Consider the following 17,681-nt stretch of genomic DNA (forward strand, 5'->3'; position numbering starts at 1 on the left):
TTTACTCGCTGCGCCTTCTGGTTGTAAATCTAATGTATATTCGTCAATTGCTAGATGTCGAATTAGATTTTACTCACTGTAGTGCATTCTCAGTGCATTCCTCATTTGCGCCATCTCCACGTCATTATTAATACATTTAGCAAAGCTTCTGACACTTTCACTGAAAAATTTGTGTGTTGGCTAGACGTAGTATGAAATTGTGGTACGAAATTGAACAGAAATTACAATTTATGGAAAATAAAGGAAATTTCTTTCAGCTTTTTATTACTATGTTTTATTTAAGAAATGTCGTTATGGAGTCTGTTTCGAATTATTGTTGAAAAAAAAGATTCCTTTATTTTTCATGCAATTCAAAGCTAATTTATGAGATGCTGAATCTGTCAGTTTGTTACCTTCGTCCGGTGGTCACTTTTCCACGCAAAGCGCAATACCGCATCTATTCCACATAAACAAAAGGAGAACAAAGTGAAAGGATGGTGTAAGAGAATGATGCCCCTTTTGATTGTGCGGTACGGAAAATAGACAACGGGACCGGCATCGGTGGCACGGAGGAAAAGATTGTACTGCAGCGCGACGGCAGCATCTGCAGGTGCTCCTGATACCAGTGCGAAACCACGTCGAACCCGTGTGAAGTCTTCCCCGGATATACGGCGAACGGTCGTGGGAAGGTCACAAGCGTCCAGACCCCCGCCTAAAACAATGGAGTTCCAGCACCGGTAAAGTGGCAGCAAAAAGACTGATAGCAAATCGCAGCTACTTACCAATCGGACAACAAATTTGGCTATTCGAAATCGACGTCGTCATCGCTTGACCTACTCTCCTCAGCGACAAATATTTGTTGACAACGCAAAAACAAATTGCTCAAAAAAATATATTTTTAATAATGGCACTGCTACCACCAGATCCGGTGTACTGTCTGAAGTCTCCCGATCTGAGCTCATTCCACTCGCTATGCTTCCACACTTCCGAGCGGCTGTATGCCGGAACCACGAAGGGAACCGTCCAGTTGTGGGATTTGCAGGTAAACAATTCCATTTGCTGATGTTTTATTTTTCCTCCAAATGTTCGTTCCAATTTTAGACCAACCGCTCCACTTACCAACTGTCAGTGGGTACCAGCCCGATCATCAACGTCGCACACACCGAAGATGCCTTGATAACTCAGGAAAAAGAGGGATATGTCAAGCTGTGGGAGCTGACCAACTCGGCGTATGTCCTTCGTCACGAGTCCATCACTGACCATGTGGGCTTCTGCCGTTTTGTTTACCATGGTTCTCCGCAGCGTGATACGGCCGATGCGCCGGCGGTGATAATCCCCAAAAACGGATCCAACATTTCCATCCTCTGCGGTCGGACATTCGTCGAACGTCAGCTCCTGGCCGTTTCGAGTCAGGAGGAGGCCCGTTTGCCACCGCTGGGTACCGTTATGTGCTTTCTGCCCGTAGAGATTAAAAACACAAGCTATCTGCTGGCTGGCTATGAGTCCGGAACAATCATTCTATGGGACCTGAACACCGGTAAACCTCTCAGTCATCTGCGTTTGGAGGAGGAGCAATGTCTGATGACAATCGATTACGATCCGGTCACGAACAGGGGTGTGTGCGGAGGCTCCTCCGATCGCATCACCGTGTTTTCAATCGATCGCCAAAACATGCAGATCCGCAGAAGCTCGGAAATTTCGGTCAAAAACGCCGGCATCCATCGCGTGCGGATTCGCAAAGACTTGAAGGTGTTTTCCAGTGCCGGATGGGACGGGAGGATCCGGATCTTCTCCTGGAAGAGCATGCGAATGCTCGCTGTGTTGAGCGTGCACAAGGGCGAACTGATGGACCTTGTCTACTCGGAGGACAAGGTGTCCATGTGGAAGGCTGTCATCATGGCCGCAGCCGGTTCCGACGGACAGATCTCCCTCTGGGATCTGTACAAATAAGAGCCAGTAATAAAACGTGTGCACGTTTCTTTTTAAACGAGTACTTTTTTCTTGCTTTTATCATATGAGTTCCATTTACTCTCCGTTACTTACGAAGCTACTTTGAGAGAGTACTGCTATAATCGTTAGAATTAATTTGTTTATTACCGTTATGTACATCTATCCATATATGTTATCATGTTTACTACTCTTGTTGTTGACTCTGAGAAGAAAAATCTGATCGTAGCTTAATATATTTCGATACTTTCAAAGTACACACTTTTACACAGCTTTCGTTCTAAACAATGGCGAAACTACGACTAGCGTATAATAAATATATTACTATTTTTACTACATGTTTACAGAAATATTTACACTTTCTTTTTGTTTGGTTCGCTATACCGAAATGCGGGACACGACTATACACAGACTACTAGATGGTTTAGTGAGAATAGCTCCGAATCAGTGGCGGTATTTTATTCGTCTTCAATTTGCGAAGCAGCCAAATCCATCAACGTTAATTTGAGTCTTTCCGGATCAACATGGTCGAGGTTTTACATTTAGAAGATGTGTGGTTTATTTGATTTGGGATTAAAATTTGGAGGCGAATGGGTTAGGGATACTATCTGTCCTGATTTTGAGAAGCTTTTGGGGCGTTCTGATTCATTTTTCAACTTTCACGCTCAAAAAAATAAATATCACATCACCTCTGAACAGTATCGTTCCATTTCACGTTTATTTGTTTCATGCGTCACACTGAAGTGAAGTTATCAAATAGTGAAATGAAAATGAAAGAGTCACATATCGAATGTAAGTGTCTTATATCCGAATGAAACTTCCGATCGAGTTCGAACATTGTTCACTGAAAGTAATTCAATTTTCAAGTGAAAGCATTTGCGTTAAGAACGAAATTGAAGAATCCATGGGCCGTATTATAGAAATCGAGGTGATAAGAATTTTGCTCGTTAGCTCTGTTTTACTATTATAGAAATCGAGCAATTCGATAGCACCGAGCGAGTGATAGCTATCGATGCAAGTGTCAGAATTTTTCGAGTTGTTTGGTTCGCTTGTTGCATATCTTCAGAGAATTATTTTGTTTTGGTGTGCGTCCCTGATATTTCCCTTTGGGAAACATTTCAGAAACGCTTAGATATATGCAATTTTCAACACATGTTCGTTTGTTTTGATCAGTATTTGTTTTACGGTGCTGCCAGAATAGGCTATACAAGGTAAGTGTACAATCCAGCATTATTTATATAAATCATGTTGCAATTTATAATGCAGAACCTACTTCCAGCGTATATTTCAGTGGTTGAAAACGAATGGACAGACAAATCACCAGCAGTTTGAACGACTCGTTGAACCAATAAAAGCGAATGTAAACATTGCTCGAGGTTTTTGTGGAGGCAGTTCAAATAGAACGGGAGGAATTCAGTGAGGAGCTTAATGCACTGAGACCATCAATGCGTGCTGGTTCAGAATGGCAGAAAGTAAGTGTTTCTTCTACGGTACATATAACTTCATAAGTAAATTTTATCATATTCTTTGAATTAGCGAATATCAACCGAATTTCCTACCTAAAAATGATTATTCCTGCTAGCGTACATTATTACGAGTTACTTCTGTCAGAAATTTTCTTTTTTATTGCTATACTATACCAAGCTTTCTATACCATATGCTAAAGCTGAAATGTCTTGCAAAACAATAATGATTTTTTTTTAAATTACAGATTTGGATTGACATGATGTGAAGGGTAAAGGAAACACTAGCACACAATAAGAATTTAGGGCCACAGGTGGTGGCCCAATACAATAAAGCTATTGACGCCGCTACAACAAGAAATCGACGCTAAAAGAGAATTACATGCAAAAAAATTGTTTTGCTAAAAAAGTGGAATTCATGCGTGACTCCTTACGGAATTCCATAGATTGCAGTTGTGAGAATACATGAAAAAGTTCATTTTCTAAGAACTGTATTTTTTGTAAAGCAAATTGTTCCATGATGTCGTTTTTATTACACATCCATGTATGCATTATGCTTACTAAGCTTCATTCATTGAAGGAATATCAATTTTCGCCAAAAAATAACCATATTAGCACTTTTGGAAATATAGATATTTATAATTTTCATAACAGATGTCTCAAAAAAAGATTTGGCATCCTTTCTATAGTGCTTTGTGAAACATTTCAAACTCGTTTCAAAATATTTCAGCACCAGCACTAACATTCGAGCAGAGTAACGAATCGAGCTGTTTTCCTCGATTTCTATAATTTCAGATTTTACTGGGTGTGATAGTGATAGTGGTTGTATTGAATCCTCGATTCGATTTCTATAATAGGGCCCCATGTTTCAGCGTTAGTAGAGAATACTCACAATAGAAAATGATTCTGACTGAAGAAATAAAGAAATGATTTTTATCTTATTGTTTCGAAATTGTCAAGCCCTGATCATAATCAATTAATTTTTAGAATTTTTTGACGTAGGACTACGTCTTTCATTTCTATACCGGGGTGTAAAACCAAAGTTTCGAGAACGAAAGCGTTACGCTGGAGACCGAGATTTTGAGCGTTAATAGCTCTTAAACAACTGAACGAAATGGTATGATTAACACTTCATTTGAAAGATAAAATGTCTACGCGTCATATACTTGTTACTTTTTCATCCAAAAACTTGTTTCAATAGTCTTAAAATTGCTTTCAAAATAGGCTATTGCAATCACCAATCGGTATATAAGCGAGCGCCGCTCGTAAACCCACTCAGTTATGATTGAACAGCGATTGGAGCATGTTGTCGCTGTTGTTGGGAAGCTAATTTCGTTTATCATGAAAACGCTGATGAACGGTGTCACCAAGAGCCTGTTTGTGCACCTAAGGCCAAAAGGGAATCCATCAGGAGGAGAGTGATGCCACGGTTCCGCTTGAAACATCGGAGCAGCCGCCACACACACATACACACATACACGCGCGGAATTCTCGTTGCTGAAAAATAATCTGCCAGTTCCCCTGGGAATTGAAAAATACATTCATGCGAAATAGTTTATTTTAATGTTTTCTATCCATATAACACTGCAACCAAATACATTTGGTTTTGTTATTTTTCAATCAATCGCAATTAACAGGAAAGCTTCTGAATATATTTTTCCCCATCAGTGGAAATTTTCGTATCCAATATTGGATGCATAACATGAAAAACGGAAAATGTTTCACATCGCGAAAATCAAGTCATTTTCGAGCGATTATTTGCTTTCTACTCATATAATGCTGCGACCAAATACATTTCGTTTTGGATTTTTTCAATCAAGTGCGATCAACGTAAGACCACGTCTTTCGGCAATTTATTAGAGGTGCAATGAATATTTAGGAATTCCCGCTCTACGCGCACTGGCAAACAATGTTTACTCAACAATTTCTCAAACGAGAAATGGGTGTTGTGAGAAAGGATTAGCGAACGCGAAAACGACAACCGGGAGAAAGATACGTTTGGAGGTTGAAGGAAATTGGCAGAAAACTTCTTCATTCTATCATTCAAATAATGTGATTCATACCACATCGTTTTGCCAGAAAGAGATTATTAATGTTCAAAGGAGGAATCGAGTCCTCCGAGGAAATTACCCAACGCAAATTAGAGTCGACTATCGATTGCGGCATTCGTACACAAATAATTTCATAATGCAGTTTCACCAAAGTGATTTCTTCGGATATATTCACTACATCATGTCATATATTTCATATTCTTCATTAAGAAATCCATATCCATGGCACCTATCGGTAACGAATTATTATCGAAACCACGATTTTCGCTAAATGCTCCTTTCAGTTCGGCCTGTAAAAAACTTTTCTGTACTCTAATCCATCAAATTTGGAGCCCTGAAAAGGGCCGTTGATTATATGCTAAGCTAATATAGCACGCTCTCCTCGGATACGATGGGCCAGCTGGATGTCCTTGGGCATGATGTGACGCGTTTTGCATGGATAGCACACAAATTGGTATCTTCGAATAAGCCTCCTGCAGCGTCATAGCCGCGGAACTTTGGAAGCGCAAGTCGGTTTTGAAGTCCTGAGCAATTCCACGATCCAAATGCTGCAAAGGTAGCTGTGGATCCGCAATTCGGTCGACTTCTGATAGCGATGAATTTCACGCAAAGTTCCCGGTCGATAGCGATGTGGCTTCTCCACCTATTCTGCTACTGGTGCGCTTATCCGAGCTGACTTCGTGTGCCTTACCACCGAATGACTAACGAGCTGTCTGCGAAAGACTAACGAGCTGTCTGCGAAAGACTAACGAGCTCGAGTCCTCACGGTGCGAGAGTAGAGTAAGAAATGAACGAAAGCAAAGGAAGCGTCATTTTATAAACCATAAAAGTATAGAATCTAAATCCCACCCTTATTATATTCGTGAGTATACAGTAAGCTTATATAATAAAGAGGGTGGGGTTTACATTCGATTCTTTTATGTTTTATAAAATGACACTTCCCTTGCTTTCGTTCATTTCTTACTCTACTCTCGCACCGTGAGGACTCGTTTCATCGGGACTAAGCAGACAGCTCGTTAGTCCTTCGGTGGTAAGGCACCACGAAAGCAGCTCGGATAAGCGCACCAGCCGCAGGAAGCGTGAAGGAGCCACATCGCTATCGACCGGGAACTTCGCATGAAATTCGTCGCTATCAGAAGTCGACCGAATTGCTGATCCGCAAGCTACCTTTGCAGCATTTGGTTCGTGGAATTGCTCAGGACTTCAAAACCGACTTGCGCTTCCAAAGTAATTAGCTGGAAAGCTTCTGAAGATTATTCTTTCCCATCGGTAGGATATTTTCGTATCCAATAATGGATGCATAACATGAAAAACGGAAAATGTTTCGTATCGCCAAAATTATATAATTTTCAATCGATTATTGCTCAGTCGCCGAAATTTTCATACTCAGAGAGTTCATTCTCCTCTAGTTTGCCTTCCAAATTGCCATCGTAAACCACACCTTCTCTCGATTCAATCACGCACGAAAAGCATACTGAAATAATATTCTGGTGGTGAAACCCATTCATTTTTCGTGAGGCGTCGTGCACAAATTACGTAACGCGATAAGGGGGGAGGGGTTAGATGTTGCGTTACTTTCTGTTTATTAGAGATAGGAAATTGCGTTACGAAAGGGGGGGGGGGGAGGTTCAAAATCCGGATTACGTAATTTGTGCACGACGCCTGAGGACATCGACAAGACAACATCGTTACTGAACGAGCTGAACGGCGAGGGATCGAGGTATTCATTACCTGGCTTGACCTGACCTGAAATGCAATCAGTTTGTTTTAACTGTGAGGAAGCGCAGAAAAGCCGATCGATCAGAAGGAGAAGAGAAGGTGACCAAGAGAGTATCAGCATCGAAATACGGTTCCTCGGGAAGACATAGAAGCAGCCGCCACACACACACACACATACACGCGCGCAACTCTTTTCGTTTGCTGGTTATCGAGAGGAAACTTGGAAAGAAATGATCGTTGCTGAAAAATAATCTGCCAGTTCCCCTTGGAATTGAAAATTACATTCAAGCGAGTTTATTTTAATGTTTTCTATCCGTATAATACTGCGACCACATACATTTGGTTCTGTGATTTGTCAATCAAGTGCAGTTAACAGGAAAGCTTCTGAAGATTATTCTTCAGAACAAGGTTTTTTGTATCCAATATTGGATGCATAAAACCTTGAGTCTTCAAAGTAACACTCTCGTTTTTGAAGTCACCCAAATATTTATTTATTCATTCATTCAGGATGGATTTAGATTCAACTTCAAACAAATGATCTCTAAATCAACGATAGTCCTACGTCACCCTTGCGGTTATACCATAGATATAACCCACTTCCTGTTTTATTGATTAAAAACTGATGGACGTAGGACTATGTCTATCGGGAACACATTTTGAGTACAAAGTGAAAAACGAAAAATCTACCACATCGCGAAAATTTCCAATTTCAATCGCTTATCGCTCAGTCATTTGCTGAAAAATTTTCGAAATATTTACATCAATCATTTTGGCATTCTCTAATAGTCCAATACAATGAACAATATCATATTTTTTGTTTAAAAGTTATCATCGAATAATTGAACAATTGATTGATCAATTGGCACAAGCAATCTGTGCTCTCTTAGTTGCTCATTCTATATGAATATGGGCAGAAGGAACTCCTGTGTTTCATACATCATATAATTTTGACGTGGGACTACGTCTAACTGGAGTATATGGGGGGTAAAATAAAACCTAAACACAGAGCATGCAGGAAAAAATGAAAGATTCCGAATGCTTATAACTCGAACATTTCTTACTGGATCGGAAAGATGTTTGCATCAATTGATAGGGAATGTTTCTACGCTTCTATCGCATTTAATAAAATGTTATTTTTCATTGGATAAACAATTGAATAACTGTAAAATGTTAAGCGTTATCTAAACGCCCTAGCAACCTCGTTTTGATTGGCCCGATCTACGGTTTCCCTAACACAGCCATCAAAACCAAGCAGCCTTGGGGAAATCGGCATTGCAAATACATGAAAGTATGGGAACTTTTGCTCTCACCGAAATATGTTCCCTAACACAGACTTCAAAACCAAGCAGCGTTGGAGAGATCGGCATTGCAAATACATGAAAGTCGGGGGTATTTTTGTTCTGACTGAAATGTGTTTCCCTAACACAGATTTCAAATACATGGAGCGTGAGGAAATTGACATTCCAAATACATGTAAGTCGGGGGCTTTTTTGTTCCGACTGAAATGTGTTTCCCTAACACAGACTTCAAATCTATGGAGCGTGGGAAAATAGTCTCAGCAAATAAATGCAAACTGCGAGTACTTTTGTACTCGCTTGCCTTTGTGCAAACTAGAATATGTTTCCTTATCACGGTCTTCCGAGAAGTACGTACACTTGAGAGATGCAAACTTCAGAAGGAAACGTCAAATGAAATAATCGTTTGATAATTCTTTCGTTCACATATTTTTTCCTATGTATCATCTTCTTGAATGGCATTTAACGTTCCCTGTGGAACTTTTGCCGTCTCAACGTATGCATTAACTAGCGTCATTTATTAATACTTAGTTGAAATTTCTTAAGCCAAACAACACGCCTTGAATGTATTCCGAGGGGCAAGCTGTTGAATACGCGTGACCACAGTGCAAGTCGAAGGAAATTTCTTTGACGAAAAATCCCCCGGCCAGAACGGGAATCGAACCCGAACACCCGGCATGATAATGTGAGACGCTAACCACTCGGCCACGGGTGCACACTATGTATCATACCAAACGTAAAAAGACTGTCATAAAATTTACTTGTAATGGAGAACATAATCTATCACAATGCATGAATTTACCTTATACGGAATTATACAATCTTTTTACTCATAAAGCGAATATATTGAATTCAATTGAATTCAAGAATTGTTTCATTCAATCAAAACTTTAATCAATACTAACCAATGATTGGTACGATAAGGTAGTCCCGCGTCAACCTTGCGATTATACCATAGATATAACCCACCCATATTTTAAATCCATGGATTGTTCCCGGCACTATTGCGAATGATATTTAATGACTCGGAAACCGCCCAAAAATCTCCTGTTCACGTACAGAACAGGAGCCCCTGGAGAATTTCACCGTATGGATCGTTCGAGAAATACGATAAGGGGCTGTTCACCACGTGGACAGAAAAAAACATAATTTTAGACACCCCCCTCCCCCTCCGTGGACAATCGTGGACATTTCTTATACCCCTCCTCCTGTTGTCCACGTCTACACTACAGTTTTTGGAAAAAAAAATCAAGAAAATTCTAGTATTTCGCTTGAATTTTATTTCAAGTTTGATTCTATCTTCTATTCTATGTTTTATTCATATAATCCATATTATATATGGATTCACTGGCCCTTAGACCAGCTAAAAAGCAGAATTTCGTAAACAATCGACGCCATATTCAAATGGAAGGATTGCTGTGGGGGGAATTCGATGTAATCTGAAATGTTATGAAAATTGAGATTATTTTCGCATGACAAAACATTGATTAAATTACAGAAAAATAACTTCTTCAAATTATATTTCATACCAGTTGTCGCACTCAGTGCGAAACTTCCATTGGTATCCTTTCGTTCATCCAATTTCATGATCAACGCGAATCAAACAATTTATTGAACTTCCCCTCGATTTTATTTGACGTTTAACATGCCGGACCAGTTAAAACGCGAATGTCGATAACTGGTCTTCCCTTTTCGCATAGTTAATAAATGTTTACTGTATTAGTCTCAGGTCTAGAAAAGAACGCTTCAGCTAGACCCGATGTCATCCAATTTCTTCACAATTTTTACTGCCAGCCTAGTTAGCACAGTTAGGACCGCGCGTTTTGAGGCAAACTTGAACGCTTCATTTGTTCAGATTCCACGAATGAGATCGTTTCCTTCGATGTGGATGAGACGAAGGCGAGCCACATCGGTAGGCCTTGTTAGATTCTTGGCAAACCAAGGATTTAACCTTCAAGTGTAGAAAACACGGATTATTTCGTGATCCATCCGTAACAGACGGAACGCAAAACACGAGAAAACTCGTGAGCGGTCAGCAATGTGTTAGTGTGATGGTGTTAATATTAGGCTGTCAAAAAAGTCCTGCGGTATTTTTTTTGAATTTTCATTTGTTCATAAAATTAGTTACAATCATCTGTTTTAAGTCAAATATTCGCCGTTTTGTTCGATGACTTGTTCCCAACGAGATGCCAACTTCATAATACCCCTGTTATAGAAGCTCGGATAGCAAATTTTCACAGGCCTCTTTTGTGGCTAACTTCTGACTACCTAGCTCGTTCGCCATGGACAAAAACAGGTGGTAGTCACTTGGTGCAAGGTCCGGACTATACGGCGGATGCAAAAGAACCTCCCATCCGAGCTCCCGGAGCTTCTGGCGCGTCACCAAAGAAGTGTGTGGCCTGGCGTTGTCCTGATGGAAGACAATGCGGCCTCTGTTTATCAAAGATGGCCTCTTCTTCATGAGTGCTACCTTCAAGCGGTCCAGTTATTGGCAGTACAGGTCCGAATTAAGCGTTTGGCCATAGGGAAGCAGCTCATAATAGATTATTCCTTGACAATCCCACCAAACACACAGCAGAACCTTCCTGGCCGTTAATGAGAGCTTCGACCACGACCGTTTGCGCTTCACGTTGTCGTAAGTGACCCACTTTTCATCGCCAGTCACCATCCGCTTCAGAAACGGGTCGATTTTGTTGCGATTCAGCAGCGATTCACATGCGTCGATACGGTCAAAGATGTTTTTTTGCGTCAACGTGTGTGGCACCCATACATCGAGCTTCTTTGTGAATCCAAGCTTCTTCAAATGGTTATTAACGGTTTGATGACTTATCCCCAGCTCTTGGCCGATGCTACGGCTGCTACTATGCTGGTCTTTCTCGGCTAATTCAGCGATTTTGTCGCAATTTTCGACGACAGGCCTTCCGGAGCGTGGCGCATCTTCGACGACCTCTACACCAGAACGAAAACGTTGAAACCATCGTTGTGCGGTGGAAATGGAAACTGTATCGGGTCCATAAACTGCACAAATTTTATTGGCAGCTTGAGATGCATTTTTTCCTTTGTCATTGTAGTACTGTAAAATATGTCGGATTTTCTCTTTATTTTGCTCCATATTTGCGACACTATAACTCACGAACGACTTAACCAAACAAAACACTGTCAAGGACTATATTATAGCGCGCAAAAATACCTTTCCAACAAGCTATAGTATGACTCGATACAATGAATACAACTAGAAATACGCGCTTACAACGACACCTCGCGGAAATACCGCAGGACTTTTTTGACAGCCTAATATGATTTGTGATCACTTGTTTTGTAATGACCAAATTTACAAAACAGCCATATCCTAAGTTTACGACCTTGAAATTTGAAATATTTATGAAATTTGTTAGGTGGTTTTGGATGAGAATAAAATCAATGTCCAATGAAAAACAAATTTACAAAAAAAAATCTGCACTTAAAAAGATCGGAAATATCGAAAAAAAAGATCGATTTCCATGATTTTTGGAGTACAAATAATTAACCCAAAAAATCGGGAATCAGAGAGACAAAATTCGATCTTCTGAACATAGATCCAAGAGCGCCCAATCCTAGTTGGAATTAATCGAGATTATTGGTTTGTTAAAAGCTCATAACATAACATAACAAGCTCAAGATTTGCTTCCAGGCCCACCAGACCCAGACCACGACTTCCTTCAGGCGAAAACCTGTTTTGGGGTTCAATTCAAATGTCCAAGATTTCTTTAACTCAACATAATTGTGATTGATTTGCCCTTCACAATTCGCTACAAATATGTATTTTCGTTGCGTTTATGAAACGAATTGCACATTGAGATGCGTTCCGGAATCCGATTAGATTTGAAATTAGCACAATGTCACATTCTTTAATCTGATTGAGTCAAATCCCATCGGGTTGTACGAATGTTGCAACCTTGGATTGCAGAATGCAAAAGTTGATCTCGTTCGAGTTGGGATATGTTAAATCCGATCGGGATCCGGAATGTGGGTTGATAGGTAGTCCATACATTGAAGCGCTTTTCTTACCCATGCTTCATTTTAGAGAACTGTAGCAAATCTACTAATACATATGTCGTGTACCGAGGATCAATCTTTATAAGTGTCTCGATTTGATTGTCATCTGTAGCAACATGAACATTTCATACAACCTAATTGAACTATAAAAAAAAAAATTGCCAGATATAAAAAAACATCATTGCAAGAAATAGATAGAGATACGGACCGGGTGACACCTGAGACGGATGTCTTGGTTGTCATCCCTTCAATCAATTCTTGTTATCAAGTTTGTGTGGTTTTTACACTGTAGGTAGCGTTTCTTGGAAGATTTCATTATGATTTTCACTAGTCCAATGATTGATATCGTCCACGTGATTTCAGGGGCATTCAAATACCTACGGAATATTGGTATCTCTAACAAAAACTCACTTTCTGAAACTTACAAAAACTAACAAAAACTCACTTTCTGAAACTTCTGTTAATAACATGCGCCGAGCTTGAATTGCTTCAAAAATTTCGGCTACTTCTTTGGACGAAGTACTCCAGCATTCACGCCTTATTTTTTTTAGTCATTTTTAGTCTAGTTCTTCCGCCTAGCTTGTTTATCTGATGACGAATTTTCCGGTAATCGTTGAATGGTATTTTCGGCTGAATCGTGAATTGAAGGCGATCGAATTGTATGCCGTAAAGAACGTGATTGTGGTGATCGAAGATTACAATCATCACAAAACCTCAGAGCTCCATAGAGAGATAGTGGGTTCTCGACAAGTGTATCTTGAAGAAGACGCAAAAACGACAGTTGATGAAGGAGGTCGTTACCCAAATCAGCAGTCTAATTTCCCATCTAAACAAAAATTGTTGACCATACTATTTTCAATATTGACGTGTGGGACAATTTCAAATATTCGATAATTGTGCGATGCAACCAGGAGTACTGTTGCATTTTTCCAAACATCAGATATGTTCTTTCAATCTACACTACGCCACTGTAAATATGGAAGATTTTTTTTTGTTCGTTTCAATTTTCGGAAAACCTGTAGAGATTTCGAAAAAGTGAAACGAAGCAGTGTTGTCATCAAGAGCGGAAGCTGAATAGAAACCCGCACTTAAGTCGTAATTTTCAATACTACAAAGATTCCAACATTTTTCGTGTCTTTGGTAGTCTTTGTTCTGACGGAATTCATGGGCCTCTATTACCGATTGGAATAAATTATTCGATACAAGTTCATGTGCGTTTTTTTTTCAAAATATACATTTCAGGGAAGTAGTTCAGTTTTATGAAAAAATATGGATGTTCGACCAGGCAGCACTCTCAGGCAACTTAGTATTTTTATTGATGAATACAGAATTCTCAGGGTGGGCGTATAGTTTCAAAAATCTTGTAAATACAGAAGAGATCTCATTCAATTTTGACTGTAAACATGAATGTTTTATATAAAACATATTTACCCATTCCACGTGGACATTATCTAAACCCCCTAAACGTGGACATTTCCGTAACCCTTAGCCAGCCCCCCTCCCCCCCTAAAGTTGTCCACGTGGTATGTGAACAGCCCCATACGAGTTTAGGTTTGCTGAAAAGCCCCAAGTCTCTAGTTGCTAATACTATCATAAGGTGTTGAAATTATTCAAATTTGTATGTTTTTAACTATTTTCCTCAAAGAGAAAAATTGGTTTGTCCGGTTTAAAAAATCACTATTTTTGAATGAAAAAAAATCGAATTTTCAAGTAAATGTTGTATTTATCATTGCTTCAGTTTACTGCCATCATATTGATCCATTCATCATTCTCTGGTTTTCTCTCTGTCTGTCTGTCTGATTCTAAGGGACTCGGAAACTACTGAACCGATCGACATGAACATTGGTATGTAAGGGTTTTTCGGACACCTCCCCCCTCTCTAAGGAGGGGCTACCATTCAAATGAAACACAAATTTCTACATTACTCGAGAATTAATCAAGCAAACGAAACCAAATTTGGCATGTGAAGGTTTTAGGATGCAATAAATATTTTTACCGTGGTTAGATACTTCTCCCCCTTCTCTTAGGGGGGGGGGGGGCTGCCATACAAATGAAACACACATTTCTACATTACTCGAGAATTAATCAAGCCATATGGAGGTTTTAGGGTGCAATAAATGTTTCTATGGTGGTTAGATACTCCTCCCCCTTCTCTCACGGGGGGCTGCCATACAAATGAAAAACAAATTTCTGCATAACTCGAAAACTAATCAAGAAAATGGAGCCAAATTGGCATGTGGAGATTTTAGGCGGCACGAAACGTGTCTCTAGTGAATGTACACTCCTCCCCCCTCTCTAAGGGGTGAAGAGGGAAGGGGTCTGCTTTATTCTATCATATTTTCTGTATCAAACATTTATTCCATGTAACGGAGAAACATGTTATGTGCAAGTGGTTGAAAAATCGTGAACGAGAATTGTGCCTGAAAATGATATGATATTATAGTGATGAGTTTTGGTAGAAGTACTAGGATTTTTTTTAGTAAAAGGTAAAGTCAATAATAACGTTAATAACGAAAAACAAATTTTGGACGAGACGAAGTTTGCCGGGTCAGCTAATATACTATAAAACTACTGTAAATCATGGAAAATATTGTTTTATTTATATGTTTTGAATCATTTTAATACCTGATTTGACAAAGGTGTGCTGAATTAGAGCATTCAGAACAGTGAACAAACCATGATCGTATTTTTGACTAGTATAAACCAAAATCATTTACTTTAAAATCGATTTCAGAAAGCTTGAGTCCTTCCAAACACACGTTTACCTTACAATTTCCTATTCGATCATTATTTTGGACATCCTCCACGAATCCTGAATTGGAATTACTCGATAAAGATCCGTTCCGAATACACGAAATTTTTGTTTGGATGTTTGTAACCAATCCAGCGGCAAATGGATGAGGTTTTTCCACCGCATCGTAATGATAGAGAAAAGAATTCGTTTCAGCAGTCCAAAAAAAAAAAGAAAGTCCCCATGCTCGGTAATACGTTTACGTCACCAGTTCGACCAAATACGTTGGGAAGTTTTAGCTGCGGACTTGGTGATAAATGTAGCAGAGGCACGAAAACGTGATTCTACAGCATGACAGCGCTCGGCCTCACGTTGTCAAACCTATTGAAACCTACTAGGAAACTTCTCCTTTCCGGACCGCCATATTCTCGAGAAATTACATCGATTATTCATTGTTCCGTTCGATAGTCAGCCACCCAAATCTGCTAAGACATATAAAATTGCTAGATTCGTAGATAATGTAAAAAGATAAAATCTTTCACTGTTACGTTATTCGAGCGTTACGAGACGAATTATTTGTAACCATTGTTCATAATAAAGCGTACATTCATTCTTGTTGCTTCCAAACAAGAAATAAAATTAAAGACGAATTCTGCTCGGAAACTCTAGACAAGAACCTCAAATCCGTATTAACAGGATTCTATTTCAACTCCGACAACATTCAGGTTGGTTCGATATCTATGTTCATCCCCCGTATGTATGTAAGATACATAGAGAAGTTCTAAGAGTTTCAACCAAAAAATCATTAGTCTGTAACAGTACACATTTTACGTTGTCTAAGTTCAAAACATTGCATTGCTATGCGGAGAGAATTACATAAAGTTTTTTTCCAAGTTGATTGTCCGAGCAACCCTATACAGTCAACATTAATATAGTATAGTTTTACAGCCTACGCCTCTACCGTATTTTCAAATCCTATACAATTCGCTTTTAGCTTTTAAAATAACAATTACATCCTTCGAACTAACCATTAGCACTTGCCGATTCCACTACGTTCTCTGCATTCTGGGGTTCTTCCTGTTGCACAACCAAGCGCTTGCGCTTCCTCAGCGGCCTACTCCGCTCGACCATTTCTCTACTTTTATCTTCATCCGCCGGCTGCAGCGCGGACCGTTGTTCCAGATTTCTCCCCGCTTTGGCTGAACATCCCTCATCGCCTTCATCACCTAACACCTCCACCCGGCGCATGTTCAGCCGCGTTATTCTAAATTTGGGCAGCTTGTGCTCAGGACTCGCACCTTCCTCGCCGAAACTGGTCTCGTTGGTGCCGCACTGCGGCACAGGTTCTAATGAGTAGCTACTGCCAGTGGCGGAGGTTACTCGATCGTTATTTCGAGCGCTGCTGGAATCTCGCTCATCACGCTGAATGCGCAAATCATGACTAGTGACCGTGAAATCAAGGGGAGATTCTTCGTCCAGCTCATCCAATGGTTCTTGTTCTGGCACTTCTGTATGCTCCTGCTGTATGTTAGGAGAAGCGGTGAGATGGTCAACCGATGGAGCAGGCGATTGTCGAGTGGCTGGTTCAGTTTTGGGTGGTTCTGCATCTGATTTGAGATTGGATGCTTTGAGGAAATCGATGAGCGGGATTGGAATGGGAATAGGGAGCGGGAGGGGGATAATTATCGGGTATGGAACTAGAACCGTAACAGGAGGAGCCGGGAATCCGAGCAGTGGTGGATGTTGACGGTTCTGGCTATCGATATTGGGCAGGGGGTTGTTGAGTGGGGGAGGTGGTGGCATAGATGCTTGAGTTGATGGTGCGCCGAAACGGAAGGCGGGATTAAAAGTGGGTAGGAACGGAGGCCTCATTCCAGCGTTGAATGGCAGTTGGAGGAAGGGTGATGGTATATTGAGTGGCGTCCTGGGAGTTGTCGGAGAATCCCTATTCTCAAATTTCGGTGGAGTCATATTCTGAATTGAAATTCCTGTGCGTAGATCTTGAACACTGCTGGTCACAGTGGCAGGTTTCGACATTGCTGGGTGACTGCTGTTTGTCGCTAGATTGTTATTGAGTACGTTAGAATTATTGTTGTTATTCGACGGGGTAAAATCCACTTTACTGTTAGAACATCTTCTAGATTGGATGACCGACTGCTGTAATTGTCGCAGTCCAGATCGACGTTTCCGTGTCGATTTGGCGATAGATCTAATCGCGGACGATTGCAAACTCTTCGAAAGCAATTTCGAGGCTGGAGCCACCGAAATCAGTGGCTTTTTTGTAGCGGGAGCTTGTTGCATTGATAAAGGTCCTGGTGAACGACGCAACGGTAGCGATGGAGCGGGAGAAATCGAGTCCGACCGGTCAGAGCTGGGAGAAACCGACCGGCTTCTACAGTTCTTGAGCCATAATTCTGGGGTTATAAGACTTCCTAAAAAATCAAATCTACGAATGTAACTA

General features: G+C 40.4%; 2 protein-coding genes across 2 annotated transcripts in view; one reads left to right on the top strand and one right to left on the bottom strand.

Annotated features, from left to right (window-relative positions):
* Positions 1-418: 418 nt before the first annotated feature.
* Positions 419-2,278, top strand: LOC129771376 (guanine nucleotide-binding protein subunit beta-like protein 1). Its single transcript, XM_055774959.1, has 2 exons — positions 419-1,021; positions 1,081-2,278. The coding sequence occupies exons 1-2, from the start codon at positions 884-886 to the stop codon at positions 1,927-1,929; spliced, it is 987 nt and encodes a 328-aa protein (XP_055630934.1). The 5' UTR covers positions 419-883; the 3' UTR covers positions 1,930-2,278.
* Positions 2,279-6,630: 4,352 nt separating this feature from the next.
* The window catches only part of LOC129771369 (sine oculis-binding protein homolog B), a 123,792-nt gene continuing 112,741 nt past the window's right edge, over positions 6,631-17,681 (bottom strand). The window contains exon 6 of the mRNA XM_055774942.1: positions 6,631-17,652. Coding sequence (XP_055630917.1) covers positions 16,244-17,652 — 1,409 coding nt within the window. The 3' untranslated portion in view covers positions 6,631-16,243. The remainder of the gene's footprint in view (positions 17,653-17,681) is intronic.

This window comes from Toxorhynchites rutilus, chromosome 2 (genome assembly GCF_029784135.1).
Source record: "Toxorhynchites rutilus septentrionalis strain SRP chromosome 2, ASM2978413v1, whole genome shotgun sequence".
NCBI lineage: Eukaryota > Metazoa > Arthropoda > Insecta > Diptera > Culicidae > Toxorhynchites > Toxorhynchites rutilus.

Coding starts and splice junctions, on each gene's coding strand:
- LOC129771376 (XM_055774959.1), top strand. CDS start 884: ATGGCACTGCTACCACCAGATCCGGTGTACTGTCTGAAGTCTCCCGAT. Junction 1,022..1,080: donor TCCAGTTGTGGGATTTGCAG/GTAAACAATTCC, acceptor TTCCAATTTTAG/ACCAACCGCTCCACTTACCA.